The sequence below is a fragment of the Oncorhynchus mykiss genome, chromosome 13 (assembly GCF_013265735.2).
Source record: "Oncorhynchus mykiss isolate Arlee chromosome 13, USDA_OmykA_1.1, whole genome shotgun sequence".
In the NCBI taxonomy this organism is placed as follows: domain Eukaryota; kingdom Metazoa; phylum Chordata; class Actinopteri; order Salmoniformes; family Salmonidae; genus Oncorhynchus; species Oncorhynchus mykiss.
Genome location: NC_048577.1, coordinates 36,121,570 through 36,138,636, shown reverse-complemented (window position 1 = coordinate 36,138,636; position 17,067 = coordinate 36,121,570). Strand labels below are relative to the sequence as shown.

The following is a 17,067-nucleotide window of genomic DNA, read 5'->3' as shown; positions in this document are numbered from 1 at the left end:
GTACACTCACCGGCTGTACCTAACCGGTGGGTGTGCGTGCTATGTGCTAATCATCATAAAAACAGGTTTGCGTTTCGGCAGTTCTAACCCCAGGCAGGTCAGTCTAGTGCAGCTGTGTGGGTTAGTCAACAGCAGCTAAGAGGACATACGCTCATCTATTTTCAGGATACTGACAATAAAGATTTAACTTCGAGGGGGGGGGGGGACATTTCATGCAAAAACGAACAAACGCTTTGTACAATAAGTGTGTACTCACAAACCCTAAAAGACAAGTGCAGGTAGCAGAAGATGAGGGTAGCATCACAGCGCGACGAGGAAGGGCAAACTAAAGGCTGACTGACGCAGCACCTCATTGAGGTCATCTTCCCCAGTCATCTCTGTCTAGAACCGTAAATCAACATGGCAATCCGGGCGAGATGCTCATGTCATGTTTCTGCATTCTGAAGGACCCCCAGCTACAGCCAGCCACAATAGAATAGAGGGGAGGGGGGGGGGGGGGGGGGGGGGATGTTGGTTTCATTTAATCTCTGTTTTGGTTTGTAGCTCTTGCAGATGCTGTTAAAGATGAATCAAGTGGAAATGGCTAGGAACAGGAAGGCCCTGTGAGCTAAGCGTGTTTATACAGGGCTCTTGATGCCCTAATGGTCCTCTGCACTGAGAATGTGGCTTTTGGTTAAAAACATACTCACCAGAAATGTTGAAAAGTCACTGCGTGCGTGCGTGCGTGTGTGTGTGTGTGCGTGCGTGCGTGTATTGGTTGTGTGGGTGTTTGAAGCTATTTGGCATTATCTCTCAAATCCAAAATATATCACACCACTAATTACAGAAACACCTGTTGTGAGTAAAAGTGTTATAAAATAATCATTATAAAACATGTGAGGGGTCAAGTAGGCAAGCGGATCATTTCGTTTTTTGAAAGAGGTATTTGGCATTGCCTAACGCCTCTAATGAAATTAGGAATCATTCAAAATATGTGTGAAGCTACAGAATGACTGAGAACATTCTCTGACCCGCAACAGACAAGTCGTTCAACTGTTGAGATAGGAATCGGACGCGGTCAATCAGAGAGGATAGACAGAGACGTGACTGCGGTGTGGGACTGTGGGAGAAGCTGACTGTCGTGAGTTACTTAAGATATTCCCTGGGACAGTCCTTGCTGTGCTGTGAGTGGGAGAATGTTCCAGGCCTGACTTGGAGGAGATAGTTCCCATGGTGCAGCACCACCGTACTGGGACGAGACACAGTTTGACAGTTTGGCTGACGAGCACTATAACCCGCGAGAGTGAGCACCCAGTACGGGTCACTGATTGGTGCACAGACCTATTGCGACCCAGTGTCAGTGTCAGCTTGGCCAATCACCGCTCGGAATGGGGTTAGGAAGGGTGACATTTGAACCCGAGGAGCAACGGCTTGTCAGTCATCGCTGGCTTTTTATAGATCAGTCCTCGCTACTGCTATTTAGATAAGCAAATACACAGATAAACAGACATGCATACACATTCTATGCCCTCTCCCACAACACACACACACACACACACACACACACACACACACACACACACACACACACATTTGCATTCCTCTCAATCAGTTTCTAATTGACTTGATCCACCAGATGGTCTGTGGCGTAATGCAGGGGGAATACAAAGCAGCTGCCACTTTCCCTCTGGTTCTGGACAGCCATAACGGCCCTGTTGATGTGTCTTTAAAATAAACATCCTATTCACTAAAACACCGGTAAACACACACACACACACAGTACCTAGACACAGTCATGGCCCTAATTACATCAACACCTCACCTCTGTTTTCTTCCATCCTGTGAATAATAGAAACCCTGCGGGTCTGGGGAACAACAGATCACAGAGGCTAAACTAATCAATGGTCTACTGCCACACTAAAACAATAGGCACCGTGACCTTGTTAATGGCAATACACGTCCTACCAAGCCCCCTGAGACCTATCAGACCACAGAGGCCGTAAAAGTGTAAATGAGGAGGCTAGACTCCAGCTCCTGAAACAGAACACACCTCAAGGACTCATCAATAATGACTGAATCAGTGATATTCGGAGACCACGGGGAGTCTCTTGTGTTCAACTGATATGTTATTACTAATGCACTCTCCATCTTATTCCACTAACTATGTGGATGGCAGATGGAGTGAAACCAACTGAGCTGATCCTGTTATACAGAGCTGGGTGGTTGTAGACAGTGGTGTAAAGTACTTAAGTAAAAATACTTGAAAGTACTACTTAAGTATTTTTTGGAGTATCTGTACGTTGCTTTACTAGTTATATTTTTTGACAACTTTTACTCCACTACATCCCTAAAGAAAAAAATGTACTTTTTTTCTCCATACATTTTCCCTGACACACAAAAGTACTCGTTGTATTTTGACTGCTTAGCAGGACAGGAAAATGGTCCGATTCACACATTTATTAAGAGAACAACCCTGGACATGCCTACTGCCTCTGATCTGACGGACTCACTAAACACACATGCTTCGTTTGTAAACTATGTCTGAGTGTGCCCATGGCTATCCATACATTTAAGAAACAAGAACAACATGCTGTCCGGTTTGCTTAATGTTAAGAATTTTGTATTATTTATACTTTTACTTTTGAACTTAAGTATATTTTAGCAATTACATTTACTTTTGATACTTAAGTATATATTTTAAAAAAATACTTGCAGACTTTTACACAAGTATTATATCACTGGGTGACTTTCACTTGAGTCATTTTCTATTAAGGTATCTTTACTTTTACTGAAGTATGACAAATGGGTACTTTTTCTACCACCGGTTATAGATTACAGGAGACTTTCTACAGACCCTGGTCCTGTGCTACACATGGGTAAGTGGTATAGTAGGTGGTATAGTAAGTGGTATAGTAAGTGGTATAGTAGGTGGTATAGTAAGTGGTATAGTAAGTGGTATAGTAGGTGGTATAGTAAGTGGTGTGGTATAGTAAGTGGTATAGTAAGTGGTATAGTAAGTGGTATAGTAAGTGGTATAGTAAGTGGTGTGGTATAGTAAGTGGTATAGTAAGTGGTATAGTAGGTGGTACAGTAAGTGGTGTGGTATAGTAAGTGGTATAGTAAATGGTATAGTAAGTGGTATAGAAGTGGTGTGGTATAGTAAGTGGAATAGTAAGTGGTATAGTAAGTGGTATAGTAAAGGGTACAGTAAGTGGTATAGTAAGTGGTATAGTAGGTGGTACAGTAAGTGGTACAGTAAGTGGTATAGTAAGTGGTATAGTAAGTGGTATAGTAAGTGGTATAGTAGGTGGTACAGTAAGTGGTACAGTAAGTGGTATAGTAAGTGGTATAGTAAGTGGTACAGTAAGTGGTACAGTAAGTGGTATAGTAAGTGGTATAGTAAGTGGTATAGTAAGGGGTACAGTAAGTGGTACAGTAAGTGGTATAGTAGGTGGTATAGTAAGTGGTACAGTAAGTGGTATAGTAAGTGGTATAGTAAGTGGTATAGTAAGTGGTATAGTAAGTGGTACAGTAAGTGGTATAGTAAGTGGTATAGTAAGTGGAATAGTAAGTGGTATAGTAAGTGGTATAGTAAGTGGTATAGTAAGTGGTACAGTAAGTGGTACAGTAAGTGGTATAGTAAGTGGTATAGTAGGTGGTATAGTAAGTGTTATAGTAAGTGGAATAGTAAGTGGTATAGTAAGGGGTACAGTAAGTGGTATAGTAAGTGGTATAGTAAGTGGTACAGTAAGTGGTATAGTAAGTGGTATAGTAAGTGGTACAGTAAGTGGTATAGTAAGTGGTAAAGTAAGTGGAATAGTAAGTGGTATAGTAAGTGGTATAGTAAGTGGTATAGTAAGTGGTACAGTAAGTGGTATAGTAAGTGGTATAGTAAGTGGTATAGTAAGTGGTACAGTAAGTGGTATAGTAAGTGGTATAGTAGGTGGTACAGTAAGTGGTATAGTAAGTGGTACAGTAAGTGGTATAGTAGGTGGTACAGTAAGTGGTATAGTAGGTGGTACAGTAAGTGGTATAGTAAGTGGTACAGTAAGTGGTATAGTAGGTGGTACAGTAAGTGGTATAGTAAGTGGTACAGTAAGTGGTATAGTAAGTGGTATAGTAAGTGGTATAGTAAGTGGTACAGTAAGTGGTATAGTAAGTGGTATAGTAAGTGGTATAGTAAGTGGAATAGTAAGTGGTATAGTAAGTGGTACAGTAAGTGGTATAGTAAGTGGTATAGTAAGTGGTATAGTAAGTGGTACAGTAAGTGGTATAGTAAGTGGTATAGTAAGTGGTATAATAAGTGGTATAGTGGCCATATTGTAGTTTATGAAGGCCAGCAGGGGTTTGACTGCATATGCAAATGCTTCTTCACAGTAATTACATAGTGGGTCCAGACAGTGGCTATGCAGCCAGGGTCCAGACAGTGGCCATGCAGCCAGGCAAACGGAGTGGAAAAGACACATGGTCCCTGGCACATGGTCCCTGCTGCTGCCAGCGCACGGGAGAGGGGGCACGACGAGTGAGAGGACAGAAGAGGGGGTTACGAGAAAGGTGGAATTAAAAGTATGGGAAAAAGAAGGGCAGGAAGTCCGAGACAGAAACCTGACCTTTCTCTCTTTATTTAAATGTTTGAGTGTTTTTACCATGGGAGAACATCCGTTAACTCATTTACATCTGGAGTGAAAACATGAGCCTTCTGTGTTTGGTACGAACCAAAGAGTAAATAGACAGGCATGTGAGCACACACTCTTTGAGTGTGACTTGCTTGAGGCTGGTAGGCTGGGTGGGGGATATCATGTTGGTAGACGGAGTAAAGGGAGGGGGGGGATATGGTCTCTTTACTGGAGAGGCTACTCATCCATCGTCAGTGATCATCAAAGGGGTTAGATATGGACCGACAGAAGCACAACCCTGCTACCATTACAGAAGCCCCCCGGTCCAAAGCTATGGAGGAGATAAGGTGGACTTCTGACCCACTCAGTCCTGCCTCACAGCCACAGAGACCTCTTCAGCCCTCACTGACAGACTCAAGTAGATTTACTCTCAGGGTCAACACCAGGTCCATCCCACACATAGAAAATCCCCTCAAAAGAAAACACTCTCAGCTATATGACCGTGTAAAACGGCAATACCCCCATCATCACCATCCGTGGTGAGGATGTTTTTAGTTTTAGGAATGTTTATGGCAATAGACAGGGATTCCCATGGGGGTTCAATTACATACCCAGGCTTCTCAGTCACTCAGTCAGAGATGTTTCAGATACTGTTTGACCGGTCAGTGGATCTCTGAACTGCACTTACAGCTTCAGCCTAACGGCCCTGGGCTGTGAGCTAAAACTAGAGAATGGCATTCCACACAGACGGGCCACAATCACCCCCTCTCAAGTCTGGAGATGTGGTCTCAGGGGGGCAACCCCAAATTGCTTTCCCACCATGGAGGGCATCAATATCCTAAACCCCTCAGACAGAAGGTCCATCGCTTGAACCAAACACTGACTGACACATTATAGACAAAGAGGCATAATAAGTCAGTTAACATCCAGACAAACACCATTTGCGGCCATTTGGCACTGATAGGAGTGAATTGAGAGCTAGCGCAACTGTGACCACGGTCAAACACAACAGAAACAGTATGGATGGGTTGAGATCATTTCTGTGGACCAGTCAGTCAGTCGGTTATTCTGCTTCAGCCCCCTCCACTCCCCGACCCCCCTAGCAGTCTTCTAGGCCCCTGGACAGAGCATGGGAACAGGCCAGCCACACGCAGCGCTCCTCAGAGAGAGGAATGCAAACAGAGAGCAGCGCTGAGAGAAAGGACGGGCACAGGAGATTTTCAGCGAAGACAACAATCCTAAATAGCAGATGCCTCAAGCAAAAGTACGCCAGTCAGTTAGTCGTAAGTTGGCATGGTCCAAGCAATTCGTCAGAGAGATAGATGGCTGCTTGAAAACCCCTAAATGATTGAAGCAGCCCCCCCCCCCACGGTTGCAGACATGGACTGTCGTCACTGCCAAGCTGAGCAGCCAGAGGGATTGATTTGTCATCAGCCTTGAGGAGATAGACGCAGAGAGAGCAGAAATAGTCTTACCTGACGTGTCCCACATGTTCAACTCAATCCTCTGTTTGTCGATTTCAAAACTGGCCGTGTAGTTTTCAAAAACGGTGGGGACATAGTTCTGGAAAAAGGGGTGCATCTTGATTAGTAAAGCACTAATAGCATAGGCGTAACGTAGGTTAGACGTTCAACTACGTACATGTAATGTATCATACAAATATACAGACTCAAATAAAATAATGTAGGTCTAGTTTCCAATAACACCAAGCGGAAATTGAATACACTCCGAAGTACATTATATGAGTCTATATTGTTCAATCAATAATAATAATAGCCATTTTGTTTTTAAAGGTGCTCATTATTTCCCTGTCTTTCAGTTTCCGTCTCTCTCTCTCTCTAGATAAATGTCTAACGCAGGTGCGTGTACACCTCTGGCTCATAATTTAAATCAAGACATTTGGGGTTAGATGATTAGAATAAAAAAGCTCTTGTCGCTCTCTTTGGTTTGGTGTCTGTCTTGACATTCATTTTTGCTTCATTCACAAACTGCGATGACCTACAGTACACCTACCACTCTTAAATGATCCAGGTGCCTGTTTTCAAGTGTTGACATTCGTGTTCATAACGCAAGACTCCATTGCCTATAATATATATCAGGACACTTACCTCGGGATAGCAGTCCTTCGCAAAAACATGTAGGAGCGCCGTTTTACCACATTGCGTATCTCCGACCACCACGATCTTACAGCGGCTGCCTTGACTTTCCATCTTTGTCAGTGTGTCTGTTCTGGACGCGGATCGGTTTCATTCACCACCCGATGTGGATATAAGGAACTCAAGGAAAAACCAGCAGGTACATGCCCCGGTTGTGGCGCGCCCTACTATGTGTCCTCCCCCGGTTGTCCTCCCCTGTCCACCCCGTGAAGCCCTCGGTTCCCACCGTTACACTAGCTATCCTCTCTATGCCGGTTTACACCCGCTTTGCTCGCCTCAGCACTCAGCAGCAGCACGCGGGTCCCTCCCTTCAAACTCGACTTTTTAATTGGCCACGCCTTGCCCGTACACGCGTTCCGACGAGACCGAGTTGGTCCTCGTGCCTCTGTGTTCATTTACTTGTTCGGTAGCTTGTCTCTTTACTTGTCCTTCCGTGACACACGTCTTCATTATTTGTTGTCGAAAGATGATTAATATTATACTTGGGCTACATCTCCTGGCCTTTATTTATAGCCTTGAGGATTATGTTTAGGTACACATTTCAACGAATATATTGACTGTTTATTACATAGTTATAAACTTTAATACTAGACGAATAATTAGCCTAACAGGTTATAAACGGCTTATAAACCCTTTAGAAATTATGTATAGGTCTAAAGTATATCTTAATGTTAACTGGGAGTGTCTTATACATTCTCAAAACAAATGAAAAGGAAAGTCTTTTTGTATTATGCATTGCCATACAACACTCATTCCGTGACCTCCAACTGCTTTTAAATGCTAGTAAAACTAAATGCATGCTCTTCAACCGATTGCTGCCCGCCTCCGCCCACCAGACTGGCATCACTACTCTGGACGGTTTGGACTAAGAATATGTGGACAACTACAAATACCTAGGTGTCTGGTTAGACTTTAAACTCTCCTTCCAGACTCACATTAAACATCTCCAATCCTAAATTAAATCTAGAATCAGCTTCCTATTTTGCAACAAAGCCTCCTTCACTCATGCTGCCAAACATATCCTCGAAAAACTGACTATTCAATCGATCCTTGACTTCGGAGATGTAATTTACAAAATAGTGTCCAACACTCTACTCAGCAAATTGGATGTAGTCTATCACAGTGCAAACCGTTTTGTCACCAAAGCCCCAAATACTACCCACAACTGTGACCTGTATGCTCTCATTGGCTGGCCCTCGTTACATATTTGTCGCCAAACCCACTGGCTCCAGGTCGTCTGTAAGTCTTTGCTAGGTAAAGCCCCGCATTATCTCAGCTCACTGTTCACCATAGCAACACCCACCCGTAGCACGCGCTCCAGTAGGTATATTTCCCTGGTCATCCCCAAAGCCAACACCTCCTTTGGCCGCCTTTCCGTCCAGTTCTCTGCTGCCAGTGACTGGAACTAATTGTAAAAATCACTGAAGCTGGAGAGGTATATCTCCCTCTCTAACTTTAAGCATCAGCTGTCAGAGCAGCTTACCGATCACTGTACCTGTACACAGCTCATCTGTAAATAGCACACCCAACTACCTCATCCCCATATTGTTATAATTTTTTTGTTATTGCTATTTTGCACCCCAGTATCCCTACTTGCACATCATCATCTGCATACCTACAGTTGAAGTCTGAAGTTTACATACACTTTAGCCAAATACATTTAAACTCAATTCTTGACATTTAATCCAAGTAAAAATGTCCTGTTTTAGGTCAGTTAGGATAACCACTTTATTTTAAGAATGTGAAATGTCAGAATAATAGTAGGGAGAATGATTTATTTCAGCTTTTATTTCTTTCATCACATTCCCAGTGGGTCAGAAGTTTACATACACTCAATTTGTATTTGGTAGCATTGCCTTTAAATTGTTTAACTTGGGTCAAATGTTTTGGGAATCCTTCCATAAGCGTCCCACAATAAGGTGGGTGAATTTTGGCCCATTCCGCCTGACAGAGCTGGTGTAACTGAGTCAGGTTTGTAGGCCTCCTTGCTCACACATGCTTTTTCAGTTCTGCCCACAAATTTTCTTTGGGATTGAGGTCAGGGCTTTGTGATAGCCACTCCAATACCTTGACTTTGTTGTCCTTCAGCCATTTTGCCACAACTTTGGAAGTATGCTTGGGGTCATTGTCCATTTGGAAGATCCATTTGCGACCAAGCTTTAACTTCCTGACTGGTGTCTTGAGATGTTGCTTCAATATATAGCCACATAATTCCGTCCTCATGATGCCATCTATTTTGTGAAGTGCACCAGTCCTTCCTGCAGCAAAGTACCCCAACAACATGATGCTGCCACCCCCGTGCTTCACGGTTAGGATGGTGTTCTTCGGCTTGCAAGCGCCCCCCTTTTTCCTCCAAACATAACGATGGCCATTATGGCCAAACAGTTCTATTTTTTGTTTCATCAGACCAGAGGACATTTCTCCAAAAAGTACGATCTTTGTCCCCATGTGCAGTTGCAAACCGTAGTCTGGCTTTTTTATGGTGGTTTTGGAGCAGTGGCTTCTTCCTTGCTTAGCGGCCTTTCAGATTATGTCGATATAGGACTCGTTTTACTGTGGATATAGATACTTTTGTACCTGTTTCCTCCAGCATCTTCACAAGGTCCTTTGCTGTTGTTCTGGGATTGATTTGCAATTTTCGCACCATTGTACGTTCATCTCTAGGAGACAGAACGCGTCTTCTCCTTCCTGAGCGGTATGACGGTTGCGTGGTCACATGGTGTTTATGCTTGTGCACTATTGTTTGTACAGATGAACGTGGCACCTTCAGGCATTTGGAAATTGCTCCCAAGGATGAACCAGACTTGTGGAGGTCTACAATTTTTTTCTGAGGTCTTGCCTGATATCTATTGATTTCCCCATGATGTCAAGCAAAGAGGCACTGAGTTTGAAGGTAGGCCTTGAAATACATCTACGGGTACCCCTCCAATTGACTGAAATTATGTCAATTAGCCTATCAGAAGCTTCTAAAGCCATGACATAATTTTATGACATTTTCCTAGCTGTTTAAAGGCACAGTCAACTTAGTGTATGTAAACTTCTGACCCACTGGAATTGTGATACAGTGAAATAATCTGTCTGTAAACTGTCTGTAAACTGTCTGTCTGTAATCTGTCTGTAAACAAATTACTTGTGTCATGCACAAAGTACATGTCCTAACCGACTTGCCAAAACTATAGTTTGTTAACAAGAAATTTGTGGAGTGGTTGAAAAACGCGTTTTAATGACTCCAACCTAAGTGTATGTAAACTTCCGACTTCAACTGTATCACTCCAGTGTTAATGCTAAATTGTAATTATTCCGCCTCTATGGCCTATTTATTGCCTTACCTCCCCAATCTTACTACATTTGCACACACTGTACATATATTTTTCTATTGTGTTATTGACTGTACATTTGTTTATCTCATGTGTAACTTTGTGTTGTTGTTTTTGTCACACTGCTTTGCTTTATCTTGACCAGGTCGCAGTTGTAAATGAGAACTTGTTCTCAACTGGCCTACCTGGTTAAATAAAGGTGAAATAAATAAAGTAGGTAGACTACAACTATGGGTGATGAAGCGTGTATGGTGTGATGGATCATGTCAGGGTGGGGACCGGGGATTTAGTAGATAGCTAGAGGACAGCGAACAAAGCCACTGGTAATAAGTAATAAGGATCAGTTATCACTGTATCTTGAAGCATCATGTTGGGGAAGTTGAAAGTCTTAACCCACTCAACCCAACCCTGTCTTTATGCATATCAATGGATCACTTCCCTATCCAAAACTCAAATTGCCTCATTTGGAAGCTCTTCGATTGATACGTCCATGTTTTTGGTAACGTTGTTGTTTCAAGTGAGATATAAATGCCACCTGAGGCAGACCCGCTTACAATTCAGTGAGGTCACGTACTGGTTGTTACTTACGTTTTTCTACAGGCTTTTACTGCCTCCCTTTGGTGAGGAGTGGTATTTTAATTATAGGAAAATAAACCCACCCTCAGCCACCAGCAGTAGCCCACTGTACCGCCAGCGTGTGCATCTTTCCGAAAGATTACTGGACCAAGAATATACTGTTTTGGGGGGTTTCAAGGCAGCCTAAATTATTCATAAGTAATATATAATATAATTGTATGATACAGACTACCTTTAACAGTCTGTCAGACATGAGGTACAGAGAGTACCTTGACATGGCTGTGTGAGCTCCCCTCCCCTCCTGTCTATGACTAACTCCACTCTCTGATACAGTCTTATATTTTAACCCAGAGTTAAACGCAATGAGCTGTGCAGTGCTTCTTCTGAGCAGGAGGTGGACACAGAGCATGGTCTCTCTCTGGTTCAGTGGTGGCAATGTACGAAAGTAACTTTTTCCAGTGTTCCATAATTCTATGAAATATGACTTATAATTTAAAAAACAATATGAGTGAAATAGCTTTCATTCCCAAAAATTGTAATTAAGTATGTTAAAAAAAAAGCTTTTCTACCCTTGCTTGGACTGGTCACAACAACAGAATGGTGTGAGAATATCCAGGGCCTTCAGAAAGTATTCACATTCTGGACTTTTTTCCATATTTTGTTTTTGTTACAGCCTGAAATTAATATGGATTACATTTAGATTTTGAATCACTGGCCTACACACAGTACCCCATAATGTTAAAGTGGAATTGTGATTTTAGACATTTTTACACATTAATTCAAAATGAAAATCTGAAATGTCTTGAGTCAATAAGTATTCAACTCTTTTGTTATGGCAAGTCTAAATAATTCCAGGAGTAAAAATATGCTTAACAAGTCACATAATACGTTGAATGGACTAATTCTGTGTACAATAATAGTGTTTAACATGATTTTTTGAATGACTACCTCATCTCTGTAGCCCACACTTACAATTATCTGTAAGGTCCCTAAGTTCGGCAGTGAATTTCAAACACAGATTCAACCACAAAGACAAGAGAGGTTATCCAATGCCTCGAAAAGAAGGGCACCTATTGGTAGATGGGTGAACTTTTATAAAAGCAGACATTGAATATCCCTTTGAGCATGGTGAAGATATTATTTACACTTAAAACCAGTCACTACAAAGCAATGGGACGTTCTTTTGATAAGTACTTTTGGGTGTCAGGGAAAATGTACGGAGTAAGAAGTTTATACTTTTCTTTAGGAATGTAGTGAAGTAAAAGTAAAAGTATAAATAAAAAAGCAAAATATATATAATATAATAAAGCAAATATAAATATTAAAGTACAGATACTTAAAAAAAAAAACTTAATTAGTCATTTCAAATATTTTTTACTTACAGTTGGAGTCGGAAGTTTACATACACTTAGGTTGGAGTCATTAAAACTCATTTTTCAACCACTCCACACATTTCTTGTTAATAAACTATAGTTTTGGCAAGTCAGTTAGGACATCTACTTTGTGCATGACACAAGTAACAATTGTTTACACACACATTTTTTCACTTATATTTACATACACTAAGTTGACTTTACCTTTAAACAGCTTGGAAAAATCCAGAAAATTATGTTATGGCTTTAGAAGCTTCTGATGGGCTAATTGACATCATTTGAGTCAATTGGAGGTGTACCTGTGGATGTATTTCAAGGCCTACCTTCAAACTCAGTGCCTCTTTGCTTGACATCATGGGGAAATCAAAAGAAATCAGCCAAGACCTCAGAAAAAAATAGACCTCCACAAGTCTGGTTCATCCTTGGGAGCAATTTCCAAACGTCTGAAGGTGCCACGTTCAACTGTACAAACAATATATATTAAAGCAACATCTCAAGATGTTAAAGCTTGATCGCAAATGGGTCTTCCAAATGGACAATGACCCCAAGCATACTTCCAAAGTTGTGGCAAAATGACTTAAGGACAACAAAGTCAAGTTATTGGAGTGGCCATCACAAAGCCCTGACCTCAATCCTATATAAAATTTGTGGGCAGAACTGAAAAAGCATGTGCTAGCAAGGAGGCCTACAAACCTGACTCAGTTACACCAGCTCTGTCAGGAGGAATGGGCCAAAATTCACCCAACGTATTGTGGGAAGCGTGTGGAAAGCTACCCAAAACATTTGACCCAAGTTAAACAATTTAAAGGCAATGCTACCAAAACTAATTGAGTGTATGTAAACTGCTGACACATTGGGAAAGCTGGAATAAATCATTCTCTCTACTATTATTCTGACATTTCACATTCTTAAAATAAAGTGGTGATCCTAACTGACCTAAAACAAGCAATTTTTACTAGGATTGAATGTCAGGCTTGAATGTCAGGAATTGTGAAAAAAACTGAGTTTAAATGTATTTGGCTAAAGTGGATGTAAACTTCTGACTTCAACTGTAAGTACTTTACACCACTGCTACAAAGATACTGGCATCCTTCCTAATCCAGTTGCCGGAGAGGAAAGAAACAGCTCACTGACTTTGCCATGAGGCCAATGGTTACTTTAAAGGAGGTACAGAGTTTAATGGCTGTGACAGGAGAAAACTGAGGATTGTTGAAACAACATTGTAGTTACTCCACAATACTGTCCTAAATGACAGGGTGAAAATAATTAAAATTAACTTTATTTCCTGAATACAAAACGTTGTGTTTGGGGTAAATTCAGCACAACACAGCACAGCACAACACAACACAACACAACACTGAGTAACCCTCTTTATGTTTTCTAACATGGTAATGGCTGCATCATGTTTTTCACACCCTGATCTGTTTCACCTGTCTTTTTGCTTGTTTCCACCCCCCTCCAGGTGTCACCCATCTTCCTCATTATCCTCAATGTATTTATACCTATGTTCTCTGTTTGTCTGTTGCCAGTTCGTCTTGTCTTGTTAGGTCTTACCAGGGTATTTTACCGTCTCCCTGCTTTCTCAAGTTCTGTTTCCTAGTTTTCCTGGTTCCTGACCATTCTGCTTGCCCTGACCCCGAGCCTGCTGTACTTGCCTGACTCTGACCCGTTCACGAACCTCTGCCTGTCCTGACCGCGAGCCTGCTGTTCTGTACCTTATTGACTCTGCCCTGGATTACGGACCTCTGCCTGCCTTTGACCTGTCTTTTGCCTGCCCCCTATTTGGGTCAATAAACATCTGTGACTCTAGCTGTCTGCATCTGGGTCTTATCCTGAGTTCTGATAGTACAAACTGGCCATGACTGACCGGGCAGACTCAGACCAGCTCCACAATGCTGTCTCCCTGCAAGGAGCCACCATTGGATGACATGAGGAGTTACTGCAATGTCTTATGGAGGGACTCCAAACTCTGGCAGGACACCATGACCAGGAATTCGATACATTGCTGAAGCAATTCCGCGGACTCCCCACTGGGCAGCGGGTCACACCCGTAATCTCTCAGCCTACCCCAGTGTCCCGAGAACCCCGCTTACCTCCTCTGGAGTGCTACGCTGGAGATTCCGGATAGCGTACATCATAACGCTGATGTCCGGGAGGCCCCTCGCCTGGGCCTCGGGGATATGGGAGCAACAGTCCGCCGTCTGCCTCAGTCTGGAGGACTTTGTGGAGGAAGTTCAGAAGGTGTTTGACTCTCCATTGTTCGGGAGAGAGGATACTCGCAAGCTGCTCCAGCTACATCAAGACTCCCATAGTGTGGCAGACTATGCAGTGGATTTTTGCACTGTGTCGGCTAAGAGTGCATGGAACCCGGAAGCATTGTTCGACATTTTCCTTCACGGATTATCGGAAGTGATCAAAGATGAGCTCGCAGCCTGGGAGCTGCCCATAAACCTTAACTCCCTCATAGCCTTGACCATCTGGATCGATGGGAATCTGTGCCCTGTCACCCTCATTCGCCCTCGATTCCCACCTCGCCTCCGAAGAACCCAGAGACCCCCGAAGTCTACATGTCCGAGTGAACCCGACGTCACCTGAGTTCTCTCGGGAATCACCTAGGGCTGCCGACTCGCCTTCGTCGAAGTCCATGCGCCTGGGCAGGGCTAGATTGACTCCAGCTGAGCGCTTACGCCCACTCCACACACAGCGCTGACTATATTGTGGAGCTACAGGACATTTCGTAGCTGCCTGCCCATTAAAACCCAGGCTCATCAGAAGGGGCGAGTACTCTGGTGGGCCATACAGAGAACTTTTCCTCTCCCCTTACTCACACCCCTTTCCATTACCATCCTGCTGTGGTGGATCCAATCGAAATCTCTCCGGGTACTCATCAACTCTGGGGCCGATGAGAGTTTTTTGGACTCTACCCTGGCGTCCGAGCTGGGCATCCCCATTCAGCCTCTCTCCATTTCCATGAATGTTAGAGCTATGGACGGGCGCTCTATAGGCTGGATCACTCACAATACCACTCCCATCAACCTACAAGTGACAGGGAACCAGAGCGAGGCAATCCAATGTACGCTGATTAAGTCTCCTCAGGTTCCCTTGGTATTGGGAACCCTCCAGCGACACAATCCCATCATAGACTGGACTGCTGCCGTTATGGGCTGGAGCCCGTTCTGCCACCCACATTGTCTGTAATCAGTGCAGCTTGCCCCGGGACATCTTCCTGTGGGCTCGGAATTTGCCCCGGCCTTTCCGCCATTCCCGCGGAGTACCAGGACCTCTGGGAGGTTTTCAGTAAATCCCGGGCCACTTCACCTACCCTATGACTGCGGGATTGACCTTCTCCCAGGCACCACACCACGCCAGGGATGACTGTATTCTCTGTTGGGTCCGTAGACCAAGGCTATGTAGACCTAAATTGAGGGTATATCTGTCCTGCAGGGTATATCCGTCCTTCTGCATCCCCCGCCGGTGCAGGGTTCTTCTTTGTGGAGAGCAAGGACAAAACCCTGTGCCTGTGCATCGACTACCGGGCCTCAATGACATCATGGTGAAGAACCTCTACCACTTATCGCCTTGGCCTTCGAGCCGCTCGAGAAGCCACCATTTCCTCCAAGTTTGACCTGCGGAACACCTACCATCTGGTGCGGATAAGAGAAGGGGACAAGTGGAAGACTGCCTTTAACACGGCCAGCGGCCACTATGAATACCTGGTCATGCCATTTGGACTTACCAACGCTCCAGCTGTGTTCCAGGCCCTGGTTAATGACGTTCTCTGTGACGTGTTTTCGTCTACCTTGATGACATCCTAGTTTTCTCCCACTCAGCCCAAGAACATGTGCTCCATTTCCTACAGGTCCTCCAGTGCCTCCCGGAGAACCAGCATTTTGTGAAAGCGGAGAAATGCGAATTCCATCGCTCCACCATCCCCTTCATTGGTTACATCATCGCTGCAGGGAATGTACAGATGGATCCCGGGAAGGTGAGAGAGGTGGTGGATTGGTCCCAGCCTATGTCCAGAGTGCAGCAGCAAAGCACCACTGCTCCCATATTGGTTCATCCTGACTGTCTCGTCAGTTCACGGTGTAGGCTGATGCTTCGGATGTCAGAGTGGGGGCTGTCCTGTTTCAGCATTCTGCCCTGGACCACAAGTTACATTTCTGCGACTTCTTCTCCCATTGCCTCAATGCCACGGAGAGGAACTACGATGTGGGGAATCGTGAGCTTCTCACCGTGAAGATGGCGTTGGAGGAGTGGAGACACTGGTTGGAGGGGGCGGAACATCCGTTCATTGTGTGGACGGACCACAAGAACCTGGAATATCTCCGCACCGCCAACCGTCTCAATTCAAGGCTAGGTGGGCCCTGCTTTTCACCCGGTTTAACTCCTCCCTCTCATACCGACCAGGATCCAAGAACATCAAGCCGGATGTGCTGTCACGGCGCTATAGCCCCGCGGCTACACCCTCGGACCCCGAGACCATCCTTCCCACTTCATGTCTGGCGATGGCACTCAGCTTGGGAATAGGGGAGCAGGTCTGTGAGGCGCGGCATTCCCAGCCGAACCCCGGGGTAGCCCAGATGACCAGATATTTATACCTGACACGGTCCGCTCCTTGGTCCTGGAGTGGGCCCACTCCTCCAGGCTTGCCTGCCACCCAGGCTCCTGTTGGACCCTGGCCTTTGTGCGACAATGCTTTTGGTGGCCTACCATGATCCCGGACGTCTCCACGTTTGTCATCGCCTGCACGTTTGTGCCCAGGACAAGACTCCTTAGCAAGTTCTGGCTGGTCTTCTTCAACCACTGCCTGTCCCTCACCGTCCTGGTCACACATATCCCTGGACTTCGTCACGGGTCTTCCCCAGTCTGATGGCAACACCGCCATCCTGACAGTATTGGACCGGTTTTCCAAAACCGCACACTTCATTCCTCAGCTACAATCTGCCAAAGAGAAGGCCCAGCTCATGGTGCAGCACGTCTTCTGGATCCATGGACTCCCGGTGGACATGGTCTCCGACCGGGGTCCTCAGTTCTTGTCCTGGTTCTG

At 44.4% G+C, this 17,067-nt stretch overlaps 1 protein-coding gene across 1 annotated transcript in view; it reads right to left on the bottom strand.

Moving 5' to 3' along the window:
* LOC110486228 (rho-related GTP-binding protein RhoN) overlaps positions 1 to 7,069 on the bottom strand; it is a 35,821-nt gene extending 28,752 nt beyond the window's left edge. The window contains exons 1-2 of the mRNA XM_036940932.1: positions 6,704 to 7,069; positions 6,071 to 6,158 (exon numbers count right to left, since the gene is read on the bottom strand). Coding sequence (XP_036796827.1) covers positions 6,071 to 6,158; positions 6,704 to 6,805 — 190 coding nt within the window. The 5' untranslated portion in view covers positions 6,806 to 7,069. The remainder of the gene's footprint in view (positions 1 to 6,070; positions 6,159 to 6,703) is intronic.
* Between the last annotated feature and the right edge of the window lie 9,998 nt (positions 7,070 to 17,067).